Source organism: Apteryx rowi, unplaced genomic scaffold (genome assembly GCF_003343035.1).
Source record: "Apteryx rowi isolate R43461 unplaced genomic scaffold, aptRow1 scaffold_1020, whole genome shotgun sequence".
NCBI classification, from domain to species: Eukaryota; Metazoa; Chordata; class Aves; order Apterygiformes; family Apterygidae; genus Apteryx; species Apteryx rowi.
Genome location: NW_020447221.1, coordinates 10,110 through 26,180, shown reverse-complemented (window position 1 = coordinate 26,180; position 16,071 = coordinate 10,110). Strand labels below are relative to the sequence as shown.

Here is a 16,071-nt window from a genome sequence, read left to right as displayed (position 1 = left end):
CGCTCGACAGGAAACCGGCGGCAGCGGCAGCAGCCCGACAGGCAAGTCGAGACCGGCACCGCCAGCCCGGCGCGCAGGCACAGGCAGGCGGCGGCGGCTGCTCCGAGGCCGCGCGCCCGGGCCGCCTCGCCGGCTCCCCGCCGCACGGGGGGCTGGAGGTAAGCGCCGCGCCGGGGTGGGGGGGTGCGCGACGCCGGTGGGTGCGGAGGCTGTGGGGCGGCTGCCGGTCYGTCCGCTCGGCGGCTCCCTGCGGAGCTGGGGCGCCTTCATGGCCGGGGGTGCCGGCGGGCCGCCGCGGTGCCGGCACCGTGTTGGGGGGCTCCGGCAAGGCCATTTTGGGTGGAATGGGCGCAGGGTGGGCGAGCGGCTTTGGTGAGGGGGGGGGGATCTGGCCGGACGGCGTCGCCGGGCCCTGCGTGCGCCCCCAGGGCCGGATCCTTCTTGTGCCGAGGCGGGGGGTGACGGCTGGTCACCCGGCAGGACGTCGCGGCCCCCCCGTCCCCAGCGCCGAGGGCGAAGGCAGCCTCGGGCCGGCGCCTCCCGCTCGCCCCGAGCCCCCGCCATCGCGGGGCCATCGGCCGAGCTCGGGGGGGGCCGCGCCGGGCTCAGGAGGCTGCTGAGGCCCCCCCGCCCCCGGCAGCGGCACCGTGGCCCCACATCCGCGTCCCCGCCGAGCCCCCCGCGCCCTGCCGGAGGCCGAGCTGCGAAACCGCCGCCCGGCTCCGCTCTGCCGACGGTTTCCGGCGCGGCTGCGGCACGGCCCGCGAGCGGGGCCTTCGCGAAGCCGCCCCAGATCCTGCCGGCTCCCCCCAGCTCGGAGCCGCCGCTCCCACACTGCTGCCAGGGGAGGCTGCTGGGGCGGCGGGGGGGGGGGCACCACCTCCCTGCCTCAGTTTCCCCCCTCAGCTCAGAGCCGGGGGCGCCTCCGCGTCGGCCACTATCTCTGGGGGAGTCCGGCAGGACGAGGCAGATGGGATTGAGCAGCCCCCTTCCCCGCGCCGTGTCTTCCAGGCGGAGGGGGCCGCCATGGAGCCGGCGGGGCCGCCGGAGGCCGCGTACGTGCTGGTGGAGTACGGCTTCGAGTACCGGGCCAAGGACGGCACGCTGGTCTCCATCAAGCCCAACGAGCGCTACGTGCTGCTGAAGCGCACCAACGACCACTGGTGGCACGTCAAGAGGAGCGGGGACGCCCGGCCCTTCTACATCCCGGCCCAGTACGTCAAGGAGCTGCCCCCCATGGCCGCGCCGGCGCCCCTCTACGAGCCGCCCGCCGCCCCGCCGCCGGCCTACGAGTACCGGTTCCTCCGCGCCGCCGAGGACGCTCTGCCCCCCGGCACGGCGCCCGGGAGAGACTCGCCGCCGGCGCTGAGCTCCTTCGGGGCGGCCCGGGCCCCCCCGCGGCCTGGCGGCCCCCCAGCACTGAGCTGCCACCCCGCCGAGCCCGGGTGGCCCACACAGTCCCCGGATGAGCCGGCGCGGGCAACGCCAGAGCCCCGGGCGGCACGTGGCCATGCCAGCATGGACCCCCCGGGCCACTCGCCACCGTTCGGCAAGAGCCGCTCCRAAACCCTCCACGCCACCGGCAAGGACGCGGAGACAGCGAGGAGGCGGCGGGGGTCCGGCCGGGTGGCTCAGGTACGGTAACGTCGCCCGTCCCTCCCGCCTTCGGTGGCCGCAGCGTGGCCAAGGCAGGCAGGACGCYGGGGTCCTTCGGTTGTTCCGCCGCTGTTCCGCTCCGGGGCCGTGTCCGCCGGCGGGCTGCTAAAYACCCGCCGCGCACCCCGGGCTCCCCGGGCACCGCTGGTGCCGCCGGGGCTTCTCCCGCCTTCCCGCCGAGCTGGCCCCACGGGGCAAACCTGATCTTCAGGAAATGCCTGCCGCCTTCTCCGCACCGAACCCCCCGGCCTGGCCGGGACGGTGAGGTGTCGGTTTGCACGCGGTTACGCCAGCAGCAGGGGCGAAATCCCCCCCGCCACCGGGCAGTGACCCCGAGCGCCTCCCGCCGAGGCCGTGCCTCAGTTTCCCCAACCTCAGGCGGCCTCCCCGAGGGTGAATGCTCCTCGCCCAGCGGCCGTTTGCAAACACTTTCAATTCTCATTTTTTCTTAAAAAAAAGAGGAAAAGACGCGAGCGGTCCCTGGGCAGGCCTGGGGCAAGGCTTTTCCCAGCTGCTCCGGGAGCGAGGCRACGTTGGCAGAGCTGGACGCCGCGTCCGTGGGTTTGCTCCATAGCCAGTGGCGGTTAAGCAGCGCCACCAAAATAACATGATTCCAGGAGCTGGGGCTGGCGCGGAAAACCAGCGCTCCTGGACGCGGCGGTGCGGCGCGGCCGCGGTGCGCACGCGGCTTTTTTGTTTTTAACCTCGGCGATGCGGGACGCGGGTTTGCCCGGGCTTTCAGCAGCCGGAGCAGCGGAGAGCACTTTGCAAAGCCGCCTGTGCATCCCATCCTTCGTGGCTCGAACCGGAGGAGTTTTGCACACCGGGAAGCTGGTTTTTGCACCGGCCGCGCTGGGAAATGCCGATATGGGCGGCTGGTTCACTGGAAGCGATACCGCGGCGAGCGATAACCTCGTGCGGGCCGGCGCCGGCAAGGACGGCGCCGATYGCCCTGCGCCCGGGCCCCGCGTCCTCGCCAGAGCAGCCGGTTCATCCACRAGCTGCAAAGCTGCCGAGCCCGGAYGRCATTTCYCGGAGCGGAGGGGAGGCAGAGCGCCCATTTCCAAGCAAGCGGAGCCGGGGCGGCTCCCGCGGATGGAGATGCTCCCCTTGAAAAATGGCCCCGGAAAGGATCAGCTGCCGCACGGAAGCCAGACCAAGCTTGAATATCCGTCGCATCCCGGGCRCTCGGCTCCGCCGGGCGAATCCCCCCAGCCGAGGGGGCCTGGGTGCACCCCACGGTGCCCCCACACCGGCTGCGGCACGAAGCAGGGCGTTTTTGGGCAGCGGCGAAGGCAGAAAGGGGTTAAAAGCGAGTCGCACCAACTCCTCCCCTCGGGAGCGGGGCGGGTGGCTCACCTGCCCGGGACTCCCGGCACCCAGCGCCGGAGGGCGGGAGCTGGGTGCATCCCCGGTGAGACRGGTGGGCCATCCGGAGGCCCCGGCACCCCGAGGCCGCCGCTAGCCCCACGGCAGTAAGTAGCGCCGGGCTTTTCCCGGCCGCGGTGGCGGCTCCCGGGCCGCCCCGGGGTGGAGAGGACGTGGGTGTTGCTGCCCGCTCCTGGCTGCACCCACGGGTGGAACGGGGAGTGGGTGTCCCCGCGTCCCCTCTCCTCGGCCAAGCCCATGGGACCGTGGCGCGGGACCGCGTCCCCCCCCCCCCAGGGGTGTCGTGTCCCCCTCAATCCCCCGGGATGGGCGATCCCTGCGCTGGGACGGAGCAGGTYGCACAGCCATTTTATAGCCTTGAAATCGAACGGCTTGGGGGAGATCTCGGCACGAGGAAGCGTGGGAACAGCTTCGCGGCACCCGGGGCCGGCTCGCTCTTCCCGTTTCGAGCTTCGCTTCTGGCTACGGCCTCAGCACGAGAGCAAAAAAATGCAGCTCCCCCCCCCCCCCAAAAAAAAAAGCAGGCAGATAGGAAACGCAGCAAGATGCCATCGGAAAAGCCCGGGCACCTGCTCCGTGCACGCCGGGCCCGGGAGGTTCATGCTCCCGAGAATCCTGCACCCGCCTCGGCGCGCGGCCCCGTGTCCGGTCGCCGTTTCAGGGCGGTCGGGGCTCGGAGATGGAAGCGGCAGCTTCTCCCGGGCTCTCGGGAGGAGCCTCTTTACGGCCACCACCGCCAGGCAGGCGTGTGCCGGGCGGGGGGGATCCGACCTGGATCATTCCTGGAAAACGGAGGGGCCGAGGTGTCACCGGGCACCGGAGCCCCCCTGGCTCTTCAGGAAGCCCCTCAGGGAGACCGGGGTGGGGGACATCACCCTGTCCCTGCTTTCTCGGTGACTCGGGTGCTGTGACACTTGGGGTCGGCAGAGGAAGGGGGGGCTCCGTCACACCTCCCACCGCGGGGGACAATTTTATACCCCGTTTATTACTTTATGGTGCCATCAAGGCCAGTCTCGCCCGCGAGCCGAGCTGCCACCCCGGCCGCAGTACGGGAACAGCCGGCAGGGAGGAATTGGAGCCGTTGAGGGTGGAAAAAACGTGCATGGAGGAGCTGTGGGTTCCCCCCGGGCTGCTTCCACCTCTGGAGGAGGCTTTTCCATGCCATTCCCGCCAGGAGCAGTGCAGGGATGTGTTTTGCGAGCCGCCTCGGTTGGAGCGGGATGGGGAGGGCTGGCGCCCTGCTCCGCTCTGGGAAGCCGCAGGGTTGGGAAGGGGCTCGCCGCCCCGTGTGACGGCAAAGCCAGAGCTCGTGCCGGGAGGTTCGTTCACCCTTTCCCGGCACTGCCGGGGCTTCCTGGCCGCTCCCGCCRCCTTCCCGGTGCTCTTTGCTCAGCCGAAGCCCATCGATACCAGCTGGGGCTCCGGGTGCAGCGCCGGCACCGCGTGTCAGGCCCGCGGGGCAATAAGAAATCTCCGCTTCCGTTTGCCGGCGAAGCACACCCTGCGCTCCCACGGCCCCAAATCCGCTCCATGTCACCCGGCTTTCCTCGCCCGTGGACACAGGAGGGCGAAACCCCAAACCTATCTCCTCTGCCGGGGCGCCTCCTTCCCCGCGGCRGCACCGCGGCGAGGATGCTTCGGCCGCGCTGCCTGCTCCCGAGCCGGCGCTGCTGAATTCCGCAGGCGCCCGGAGCGATCGGCCCCAGCCGGAGGCTTTGGCGACCCGGGGACGCGTTGCGCCGTCTCGAGGCTTCAGCAAATCCCGGCTTCTGCTCGCTCGCCGGCGTTCGTCGCCCTGCAGGAGGCTTTCGCCGGCTCTGCGGCCCTCGAGGGATGGGGATTCTCTTTAAAGGAGGATTTAACGCCCGTGCGAATCCCTGGGGCTCTTAGCCCAGGCGCTGGGCCGGCCTTAGCCCATCTCCTTGAGACCGGRGAGGCTTTTCCTGTTCTCGCCCGGGTCTCCTCACTGCTCGCAGGAACCAGCCGGCAGGAGCTTGAAATCGCCCCGGGGGCAGCGGGAGAGCCGTGGCACCGGTTGTCACACCGGCCGGTCCTCCACCGGACATCGGTTCCCCGCCGCGGGCTTTCCCGCGGTCCTGCAAGGAGCAACGTGGCCGTGCATCTCCAGGCTATCCTGGATGGAAAAACCTTCCTTTTTGGAAGCGTCCTGGGTGTCCCCCCCAAGCCCAGCATCTCCCTGGGGTATTTGCTGCTCCCCGGAGCGATCCCTGTGCCGTCACCGCCACCGTCGGGATTTTGCAGCCCTGACGGCAGCCGGCGGGGTGGCAAGACGGTGTAAAACCGTCAACAAGCGACCGAACGAGCATCGCTCAAAACTCGAGTCTCCAGGCAACTCTTCCGCCCCCAAAACCCCAACAGGAAGCGCGCGCCGCGCTCCGGCCCATATCGGGGCAGGTTCTCCTTTCTGCCTCGCCGGCGCGTCCTGCCGTCAGCCGCGCGGCGCCTGGCGCCGGAGCCTCGCCGCTGCCCCGCGCCCGCCGAGATGGGGGACCGGGCGGCCGGCGTGCTGCACCGCTCCAAGAGCAGGGTCTCCCGGCTGCTTAATTTGGGCAAGGTAGGGAGGCGGCGGGTTTGGGGAGCGTCTCGGGGGCCGCCCCGGAGATGGGCTGCGGCGGCGCAGCGGGGTGCGGGGAGACGCCGGGGTTCCTTCCCTGATTTTTCTCCGGGTGCTCTGGAGGAAGCCAAGGGCAGGTTGTTCCCGGGGGCCGCTGGCAGCACCCCCRGGCCCAGAAACGCTCGTCCCCGAGCGGCTCAACAAGAAGGGAGCGCGTTCTGGCTTGCGGTTTCCCGCGGGAAAAGGGAAACRGTTAAAGATGCAACTGGTGCAAGGAAGGGGGGGGAGCTGCATTCGCAGTAAAGGCACCGGGACCCGGGTGGCAGAGCCGGGTCCCATATCCCGGACCGGGTGCCACCGCGAAGGTCCCCCCCATCGCTGCCCCTCGCGTCCCGTGTCTGCAGGACAAGGGCGGCCTCTCGCCCCGGTKCCCTGCGCCCTGCGGGTGCCCGTGGGCGCCGCGGCAGAGGGTCCTGGGGCGTCACGGCCGGCGCCGCTGGGGACGCGGGGAGATGGGCAGGACCAGGGAAACTTTGTTCCCRTTCCGGGAAGGCAGTAAAAGCAGGGGTGATCAAAGGGTAACAGGCACCACGGAAGCGCGGCTTTGGTGACCTTCCTGCTCGGAGCAGTTTAGGGCCCTGGGAACGCTACCGCCCCRTGCTGGTACCCGGGGCCTCAGCCGGGACAAGCCCGGCGGCAGGGAGAAGCTCTGCAAGGAAGCGAGGCAGAAAGTTGATCTCCCCCYGGGTCCGAAGCCTGACGCCGATGCTTTTCCTGAGTTTTTCCAGCTCGCGGAGGCGCTACCCGGGGGGGGTCAGACCCACGCGTCCCAACGGGGACGTCGGCAGCCGGGCGGGCAAGGGGGTGGCAGAGCCGTGCACTCGGGAGCGCTCGTCTGGGCGGGTTTTGAAGGCTGCAAGAGGAGCTAAAACACCAAGCGACGCAGCAAAACCRGGGCAGGGGCGAAAGCCGGGGCTGCCGGAGAGCAGGGGACCCCGGGCACCCCGGCGTGGGCGTCCCCGGCACCCGAGCAGCCCTCGCCGGCCACCCGTTCGGGCTGCCGGGGAGCGAGGCGGCGAAGCCGGGGGATTTCAGAGCCGGCCAGAAATAGGCAACTATTTTGGGATGTGGTGAAGAAGCCGTTGGCCTCGGCGCTGCACGGGGCCGGCTTGCCGGAGAGCGAGCGGGGAGCTTGGATGGGCTGCTGCTGCGGGTGCAGGCGCCGGGGCCACGGMGCCCCGGGTCCAAACTGTGCCGCCRTGCTCCGGCYGGTCTCCCTTTTCCAAGGAGACYGTGCAGACGTCCTTTAACATCCATGCTGGAGAGCCGGGGGGGCTCGAACCCCGCGGGAAAGCGCCTCGCTCCGAGCAGCGGGAAGCTCCCCGCGTGCTGCGGTGCGGGATGAATGAACCCCCCCCCCGTGCTGGGCTCCGAGGCGGATGATCCGGCTCGCCGGCATTTCAGCAGCACCCCGAATCGCCGCCGGAACCGCCCGTGACGCATCCCCCCATCCCGTCCCTCCGCAGGCGCGCAAGGAGCCCGAGGAGCCGCCCGCCCCCGTCTACCTCAACGTCCAGGAGCTGCGGGAGGAAGCGGCAGCGGCAGCGGCGGCGGCCGCCGGCTCGGCCCCGCGACGTGGCCCGACGGAGCCTCGCGGCTCCGCGGCCGACTGGGAAACCCACACGGATCCGGACAGTGGACACTTGTTTTATTACAACCCGCTCACCGGCGAGACCACGTGGGATTGTCCCTTTGAGCAGGCGGAAGACGGAGTGAGTCCGGCCGCCTCTCCCGCCTCCTCGCTCGCCCACAGCCCTGAGTCAGCCGAGTGGGGCCAGTACGTGGATGAAGCCAGCGGACAGGCTTTTTTCTATAATTCGGTAACAGGTGAGACGTCGTGGGACCCCCCCTATACGGGAGACGAAGGCAGCTCCCAGGGCATGTACCCGGGGGTTGCGCAGTACCGTGCCGCGGAGCAGCGGGTGAGCACCGTGCGGGCACGCCGGGGCGCCGGGCCGGCGCCGGGAAGCGGCAAGGGGGGGATCGGCCCGGCCGGGGGCCGCGCGTCGGGATGCCCGGCCGGGGGACGTCGCGGGCATCGCCTTCAGCTGGCTCCCCTTCGCAGCCGCCCACTCCGGAGACGGAYTATCCCGACCTGTCTCCCGATGAGCTGGAGGGTTATCCCGAGGAGGACTACTCGCCCGTGGGCTCCTACGAGCCCGCCGCCTCGCCGTACCTGCCCCAGCGGCGCTCCGGGGAGCTGGGCTCGCCGCCGGGCTGGTACGGGCCGAGCCAGGCCGAGGGAACCATCTTCTGCTCCGAGCACTACGCCGTGGACACGGTACGGCAGGGGGGGACGAGCATCCCTCGTGGGGACCGGGGGGGCAAAACGGAGCGTGGGGAGGTGATGCAGGGGGCTGGGTGCCCGCTGGAGCCGTCTCCCAGCCCTTTTGGGAACGCTCGCCTCTCCTCCCGCCCCTCTCYGCCGCGTCCCGGGATGGAGCCGGTGCCTTCGGCGTCACCCATCRCGCTCCCTCCGCAGGCGCCAGTGCCCGGCCACCACGACCGGGCCAGCAGCGGCTCCAGCCAGGACAGCGGGCTCTTCGGCGCCTGGCCCAGCGGCGTGCTGCCGGCGGCACCGGGCCACCGGGAAGAGAAGGTGAGCGGCCGCGCCGCGGGGCGCACCGAGCCCTCGGCACCCCGGGGATGGCAGGGGTGAGTGGGGCACCGCCGCGAGCCGGCGAGCGAAGGATTTAAACCCCCGCCGGGTTTCACCTTCCAGGTCAAAAGCCTCGAGAAGGCCGGAGTGCTCAACCGGACCAAAACGGTGGACAGAGGGAAGCGGCTACGGTAAGCGGCCTCCCGGYGTGCCGGGCGAAGCCGAAATGCCCGAAACCCGCTCCGCTCCCCCGCCGCGGCTCTCCGCCTGGGGTGACAGCATCCAAGCACGCACGCAGGGGACRCGGAGCGCCGGAAGGGACACGGGCCGCCCCGGCTGTCCCCATAACTGACCCTCCCGCGTCTCGTCCGCAGGAAAAACTGGAGCTCGTCCTGGACCGTGCTGGAAGGGGGGATCCTGACCTTCTTCAAGGACTCCAAGCACTCGTCCGCCGGCGCCCTGGTAAGCGTCCCGCGGGTCCCTGCCGCCACGCTGGGGCCGTGGCTCTCGCTCGCGACGCGCGGCGGTGGCTCAGCAGCGAGGGAAGCGCGGCGAAACCCAGCTCCCCCCCCCCAAAAGCCCAAACGGCCCCCGCGAGCGGGGCCCAAATGCAGAAGCTGCCTGGGGCGCCCGGCACCCTGGCGCCGACGCCGTCTTGCAACACCCTGCGGCGAAGGCTGCAACGGGAAGAGAAAGAGGCCGGCCTGAAAGCCTCGGGGCGGGGGGGGAGACGCTGCCGCCCCTCCGGTGGGATGTGCGTGCGTGACACGGGTGGGAGGGGATCTGCCCGCGGGTCCCCAGCCCCTTCCAGCGAACCGCTCCGATACCGATGRACAAGGGGCTGGATGGAGGGGAAGCATCGCAAGGGCTGATGCCCTTTCCTGGCCCCCGAGGGATGGGATATGGGGAAAGCCAAGCATTTTGGACATCCAGTTCCTGCTAAAACCCCATGGGTATGTCTCCGTCGCGGACGTCCACCCGGCAACCGGCAAAGAYGGGGCGGCGTTTCGCTTAGCCCTCCTTTCCCGACGTTAACGTTACTCCCGCAAGACGCTGTGACCAGCCCAGATCCTAAACCTCAAGATTCCCAGGGGCTCTGTCAACACCCTGCTCCTCCAGGGCTGGGGCTTGTCCCACGAGGGGACGGTGTCCATCGGGCACGGCTCCATCCCAGCCGGCAGCCACGATGCCCTCGGCACGGGCCAGGGAGATGGGAGCGATTCCTGCCGCATCGCGGCAGCCTCCTGGTCCGTACGGCTGCAGGGAGGAGATCTGGGTGCCTCGGGAGGGGACGGACCCSTGACAGGTTGTCCTAAAGGCTGCATTTGGAGCGGAGGAAAATAGAAACGGGCACCACGGAGGTGCCGGTGTCAGGAGGCGAACGCGTGGGCTCGCTTCCGTATTTTTTTTTTATTGTGCTGATTTTTTTATTGTGCCATCCTTCCTTTGGGCCCCAAAAATCAACCCAGCCTCCCGCCTGYGGGGCCGGAGGGCTGCTCTGCGGGAGGTGGCAAGCAGCCCCGACCCCCCAAACCCCATGGACATCCCAGCTGCTGACATCCCGCTTCGGCACGTGCCCAGCGGGGTCCTATCCTTGGCCAGTCCCAGCAGCTCCGGGTCCGGCATCTGGGTGTTTTACCCCAGCCTCGGATGCGGGCGATCCCAACGCGTTCCTCATGGCCCCATCCCCTCTGGCCGGGCTCCGCTGGTGCCATCGTCCCCTTGGTCCCCGCAGAGACACCCTGCCACCCTGACCACGCCGGAGCACACGGTGGAGCTGCGAGGGGCCACCGTCGCCTGGGCCAGCAAGGACAAATCCAGCAAGAAAAACGTCCTGGAGGTGAGTTTCCTGGGGGCGGCGGGACGGTGGCCACCCGCCGGGGTCCGTGCGTGACCCAGCTGCCCAGCTCCGGTTCATGTCTGGGGCCGTGGGGACCGCGGAGCCGGGGGACGGAGCAGCGCGGTGCCCCTGCCCTGACCGCCGCCTGCTGCTCTCGTAGCTGAAGACGCGGGAGGGCTCGGAGTTCCTCATCCAGCACGACTCGGAGCAGATCATCGTCACGTGGCAGAAGGCCATCGTGGACAGCATCGGGCGGCTGGTGAGCAGGCGCCCGCGTGGTGGCCGTCCCCTTCCCCGAGACCTCCCGCACTCCCGACAGGCATCTCACCCTGCCCYCTTCCTAGGGCGCAGACTTCCCTCTGGAAGATGATGTGGAAAACGGGGCCGAATTTGGGTCCAGGGAGAAACTGGTAGCCGGCGAGGAGAGGAGGGCTGCAGGTGAGTGAGCAGCTCCTCCATCCCGGGAGCAAAGCTTTCGGGGCCGCAACGTGGCAGCTCTGCCAGGACAGAAGGACACGTGGGTGGCACCAGCAGAGCAGGACACGTCCCCTGCAAGGACRAGGGGACGGCAGAGGTGCCGCATTGACCCCACGCACAGAGGCCTCGTGCCCACCCCACGTCCGGGCCAAGCGGCGACGTTCCCGGCATCCTCCTTGCTGCCCCCACGCCAGCTCCCAGCCCCGATCCCCTYCCCGGTCCCGTTTGGGGGTATCCTCACCTCTCCCCCGTCTCCGCCAGCATCGGGGCAGGCAACGGGCAGCACCGGCAGCGAGAACGACTCCAGCAAAGTGCGCAACAAGCTGCGCAAGTTCCTGCAGAGACGGCCCACGCTGCAGTCGCTGCGGGAGCGGGGCTACATCAAAGGTAGGTGCCCGGATGAGCTCGTGGGACGCGCCGGGGGCCGAGCCGGCCGTTTCGAGCACATCTTGCAGAGATGCCTCTCTGCCCGGCACGTCGTGGGCATATTCCCGCTGGAAACGTGGTTCCCCCATCAAGACTTGCCTCCGGGCATCCTTTCGGCTCCGTCGTCGGCACTCAAACGTCCTCCGTGTGGTTTTTTTGCAGATCAGGTGTTCGGCTGCTCCTTGCAAGCGCTGTGCGAGCGGGAGCGGAGCACGGTGCCCYGCTTTGTCCAGCAGTGCATCCAGACGGTGGAGAGGAGAGGTAACGTCACGCCCGGGAGCCCAGGGATCGGGGACGGGCAGAGCCCGGGGAGCCACCGCTGCACCAGGCTGCACCTAACCGGGTGTTTTTCTTCCACCCTCTGCCAGGTTTGGACATAGACGGACTGTACCGAGTCAGCGGCAACCTGGCGACGATCCAGAAACTGCGTTACAAAGTGGACCACGGTAGGGCCAGGGGTGGCTCGGTTTCTCTTCTACCCCCCTCAAATATCTCCCACCGGTTCTTCTCATCTCCGTATGGGGAGTCAAGCCCTGAAGATGCTGGCGGCACTTTGCAGCTTGCAGGGCTTCTCTTCCCGGGGCAGAAAAATCACAGCTGGGAAAACCCGTAGTGGAAATAAGATGCAAATGTAAAGCTGAGGGTCTCTGAGGGCCTCATGCATGAGGGTCTCCAGCTTGGAGGGGTGAAATGTCGCTTGTGCTCAGCCGGAGAGGAAAGGATGGGAGCCCCATGGGTGGGGAGATCCTCTCCCATCCCCGGGGCTCTGGGAAATCCCTTCAATCCCCAGCTTGTCCAGGCCTGGTCTTGTTAAAGTGAGCTGGGTCCCAGTGGGGAGCTGCTAAGCCGATCTCCCCAAATAAGAGGGGATTTGGGAGGTGGACGTGGAGCTTGCTCAGGCAGAGCTTGGCTTGCTTTTCCTCTTGGTTTTACCCTGTTACGTGCGGGAGCACGGAGCCACGCAGCTCCCTGGAGCAGCAGGAGAGCCAAGGGTGGCAGGGGGAGCCCCAAGGTGTCCCGGTCATCCCCGTGGGCTCACATAACCAATCAGGACTGGTGGGACGTCCATCCAGCTCTGCGGGGCTGCACCGGCGGGCAGCACAGCCTGCAAACAGTGTGGGTCCCACACCGTGCATGGGGACCTGCCTGAAGTGCTGCCCCGTCCCTGCAGATGAGAACCTCGACCTGGACGACGGGCGGTGGGAGGACATCCACGTCATCACCGGGGCCCTGAAGCTGTTCTTCCGTGAGCTGCCGGAGCCGCTCTTCCCCTTCGCTTACTTCGACAAGTTCATCGCTGCCATCAGTAAGGCCAGGAGACAGGTCCAGCCTCGGTGCCGATGCTCCTCTGCCCCTTCCCATCACTTTTCACCCCCCAAACTACTCCCCCCCTGGACTAAGCAGGCTTGGAGCTGTGGGGTGGCTCCACAGGGATGGTTCCCTCTTTGAGACCACCCCAGGGTCCATGTTGGACAAGGCTGGAGGAAAGGGACATCCCCAGCGGCCATTGGGGACAGCAGTGGGTACCAGTCGTGATGCCCGAAGTCACCCTGGCCAAGCATGGTGCTGGGGATAGGGCCAGATTACAGACACCCCAGGACATGAGCAGGTCCTCACAGCACCCCTGGGACCTAGGAGAGGTTCCCCACCGTGCTGCTGGGCTCAGCAGTGCTGCGGGAGCCATGCCGTGGAGATCTGCCCCGTTCCATCCCCGTCCCCTTCTCCATGGTCGGGCAGGCCCCAGACGGGACTCCCAGCTCTGCAGGACAGAAGCAGCACCCCAACGCGTCCTGTTTGTCCTTCCCTTGCAGACATGCAGGACCCGACACGGCGGGGCCGGTGCGTCCGCGACCTGGTGTGTTCCCTGCCGCCCGCCAACCACGACACCATGAAAGTCCTCTTCCAGCACCTCTGCAGGTGACACCCGTTGCGCACCCCGGGGACCCTGCTCCTGCCCAGCCAGCCATAGCGGGGTCCAAAACATGGGTGGCAGCCGTAAGCCCCCTGGTCCCCRTGAGCCAAGCCAGCCCTGGGCAGGGTGGCAGCAAAGGGGAGCGAGCAGAGGGTCCCGGGRTCAAATTGGCAGCAATACGGGACCAGCTCATGGCCTGGGGTCATGTCTGGTGGCAGACCAAGGGCAGCAGGGGTGTTGATGGCACCGTGACACCGTCCTTCTCCCCGCAGGGTGATCGAGTACAAGGAGGAGAACCGGATGTCGGTGCAGAGCGTCGCCATCGTGTTTGGCCCCACGCTGCTGCGACCGGCGAGCGAGGAGGGCAACATGGCCATGCACATGGTCTTCCAGAACCAGATAGTGGAGTACATCTTGAACCAATACAGCTACATCTTCCTGGACAGCTAAGCCCGGCAGCGCGGGGACGTGCAGGGGCAAGCRCAGCGGCAGGGACACGAAGGAGCAGAACGTCAAGGGAAGGACTCTCGGTGTTGCATCGCGTAACGCTGGCCTGTCCTTGGACGATGGACCGTGGTGGCAATCATCGGCTCAATAAAMGGGCAGTGCCGGAGCACGGCAGCCTGGCTGACTCCGTGCCGTTGGCTGCCCGAGCCACACGAATCCAGGATGCGGTTCGAGGGACGGGTGCCGGAGCCGGCGGCACGTGAACCGGGCATCGTTGTCCTCTGCTCATCCCCGGTGGGGCTGGTGGTCTCAGGGAATCAACCCCAGGGGAGCGAGTGGCTCCTGACGTGGAGGCTGAGCTCCCAGGGGCATGTGGGGATGGGGAGGGTCTCCCAGATCACAGCCCCCCGAGGCCGTTCCCCCCACCGGGACGAGCCCCCACAAGGACGGGACCCCCCCGATGCAGCCCTGAGCCCCCTCTGGGCACAGCTGAAGGCCATGGAGAGGAGCACGTCTTGCCGCGATGCTCCTCCCAGCTCCGAACCTCCATGATCCCTGTTTTTCATTTCCTTGCCCACCGCAGCATTTTAATTTTCCTCCCCTTCTTGCATCACCGTTGTCCCATGTCCCCCTCTGGCGTGACGCTTTGCCGGGGGGGCTGCAGGTCCGTGTCCCGTGCGTGGCTGGTGGCACTGTGCCGCTGTGCAAGCAGCTACGTCCAATGGCAGGTCCAGCAGGCGGGACGGGCACAAGGAACCCTGGCGCGTCGGGTCAGTCCGACGTCGGAAACATCCCTCTGGGGGCTCTTGGGGGGGGGGGCAAGAGAGGTGGGCAGCCCGGTGTAGGGGGCAAAAAGGGGCCACGCTGTCCAGCAGGGGATGGTCCCCAAGCCCGGGGCAGCCGGAGGAGGGCGGAGAGCCCGGGGATGCCAGGCTGCACCCGTGGCCGGAGCCAGCATCCAGCAGGACCCCGCTGTGAATTTTGCTGAATAAAGAGCACATTTGGGTGCGCAAACGAGACTTTTTTTGCACGTCCAGCGCCGGAGCCGTGCTGGGACCATCCTGCTCCTCCGTCTCCCCCCGCCGGAGCAGCTCTGCTGTGCATCACTTTAATCCTGGCTGCAAAGCCGCGGAGGGGCTGGGAGCAGGGGACGCTTTGGGAGCACGGGATGCTCTGGGAGCACGAGGAAGAGGGCTCAGCCCCGCGGAGGGGTGCTGGGTGCCGAACCGCTTCGGAGGGCACGGATCCTGCAGCGGTGCCCGGCCGCGCTGCACCACCCCGTGGCAGAAATGCCGTTTCCATCTGCCGGAGCCTGCGGATGGCCAGGACGCGGATGGCGAAGCCGGGGGCGCGCGGGGTCCCCGAAGCTGTTTCTATCAAATTCGGGCTCTCGCCGGGGGCTGGATCGCAGCTGCCCCCGGGGCGCGTTTTGGGACACGATGGAGATGGGTTGGGACCCAACGGGGACAGCACAGAGCACAAAAGGGACAGTAGGGGACACAGCGGCAGAAACGGTTTGGGACACAACGGGGTGCCTTGGGACGTAACGGAGATGCTAGGGGACGGGACAAGGATGCTTGGGCACCCGACGGGGATATGCTGGGACACGACAGGGACGTTCTGGGACATGATGACGATACCTTGGGACGTGACGGGACAGTTTGGGCACAGGGGCGATGCTCTGGGGCATGAGGGGGACAGCTTAGCATACAGCAGGCATGGTTTGGGACTCAGCGGGGACACTTTGGGACATGATGGGGACCCTCCAGGATGCAGCAGGCATACTTTGGGACAGGAGGGGATGCTCTACAGGGACACTTTGGGACTCAGCAGGGACACAAGGGGATGCTTTGGGACACAGCGGGGACATGAGGGGATGCAGGGGGGGGAATATTTGGGGACATGGGATGCTTTGGGACACAGCAGGGACACCAGGAGACACTTTGGGAGGCCATGGGACACTTTGGGACACAATGAAGGTGCTGTGACACACRAGGGGTACTTTTGAACACAAGGGGACGCTTTGGGACAGGAGGGGACTCCTTGAGACACAACGAAAACACTTTGGGTCACAGCAGTGGGGACACTTTGGGACACAACAAGGACACTTTGGGATGCAGCAGGGACACTTTGGGACATGAGAGGATGCTTTGGGACATGAGGGGACTATTTGGGACACGACAAAGACACTTTGGACACAAAGGGACACTTTGCGATGCAGTGGTGACACTTTGGGCTAGAGCAGGGCCACTTTGGGACACAGCGGGGACACAGCGGGACAGTCTGGGACACTTTGGGACATGATAAGGACACTTTGGGACACAGCGGGGACACTTTGGGGCACTGTGGGGACACTTTGGGACATGCGGGGACATTTCGGGACACGATGAGGACGCTTTGGGACACAGCAGGGATACTTTGGGCCACAGCAAAGACACTTTGGGACACTGAGGGGCACTTTGGGCCACTTTGGGCCGCAAAAAGGACACTTTGGGATGCGGTAGGGACACTTTGGGACATGAGGGGACTATTTGGGATGYGACTAAGACACTTTGAGACACAGCGGGGCCACTTTGGGACACGATGAAGACACTTTGGTCCACAGCGGGGACACTTTGGGGCACTGTGGGGACACTTTGGGACACAGCGGGGACACTTTGAGGTGCTGTGGGGACACTTTGGGACACAGC

General features: G+C 67.5%; 1 protein-coding gene across 2 annotated transcripts; it reads left to right on the top strand.

Annotated features, from left to right (window-relative positions):
• The first annotated feature begins 147 nt into the window (after positions 1-147).
• ARHGAP27 (Rho GTPase activating protein 27) lies at positions 148-14,395 on the top strand. 2 transcript variants are annotated; one of them, XM_026065178.1, is made up of 16 exons: positions 148-158; positions 1,012-1,635; positions 7,147-7,602; positions 7,746-7,961; positions 8,163-8,279; positions 8,403-8,470; positions 8,654-8,741; positions 10,015-10,119; positions 10,280-10,378; positions 10,464-10,557; positions 10,858-10,983; positions 11,185-11,283; positions 11,391-11,468; positions 12,194-12,328; positions 12,834-12,939; positions 13,207-14,395. In XM_026065178.1, exons 2-16 carry the CDS (start codon positions 1,027-1,029, stop codon positions 13,382-13,384), a joined length of 2,574 nt encoding a protein of 857 aa, XP_025920963.1. In that variant the 5' UTR covers positions 148-158; positions 1,012-1,026; the 3' UTR covers positions 13,385-14,395. The 2 variants fall into 2 exon arrangements, with proteins under 2 accessions (XP_025920963.1, XP_025920965.1); XM_026065180.1 differs by lacking the exons at positions 148-158; positions 1,012-1,635 and adding an exon at positions 5,526-5,620.
• The last annotated feature ends 1,676 nt before the right edge of the window (positions 14,396-16,071 follow it).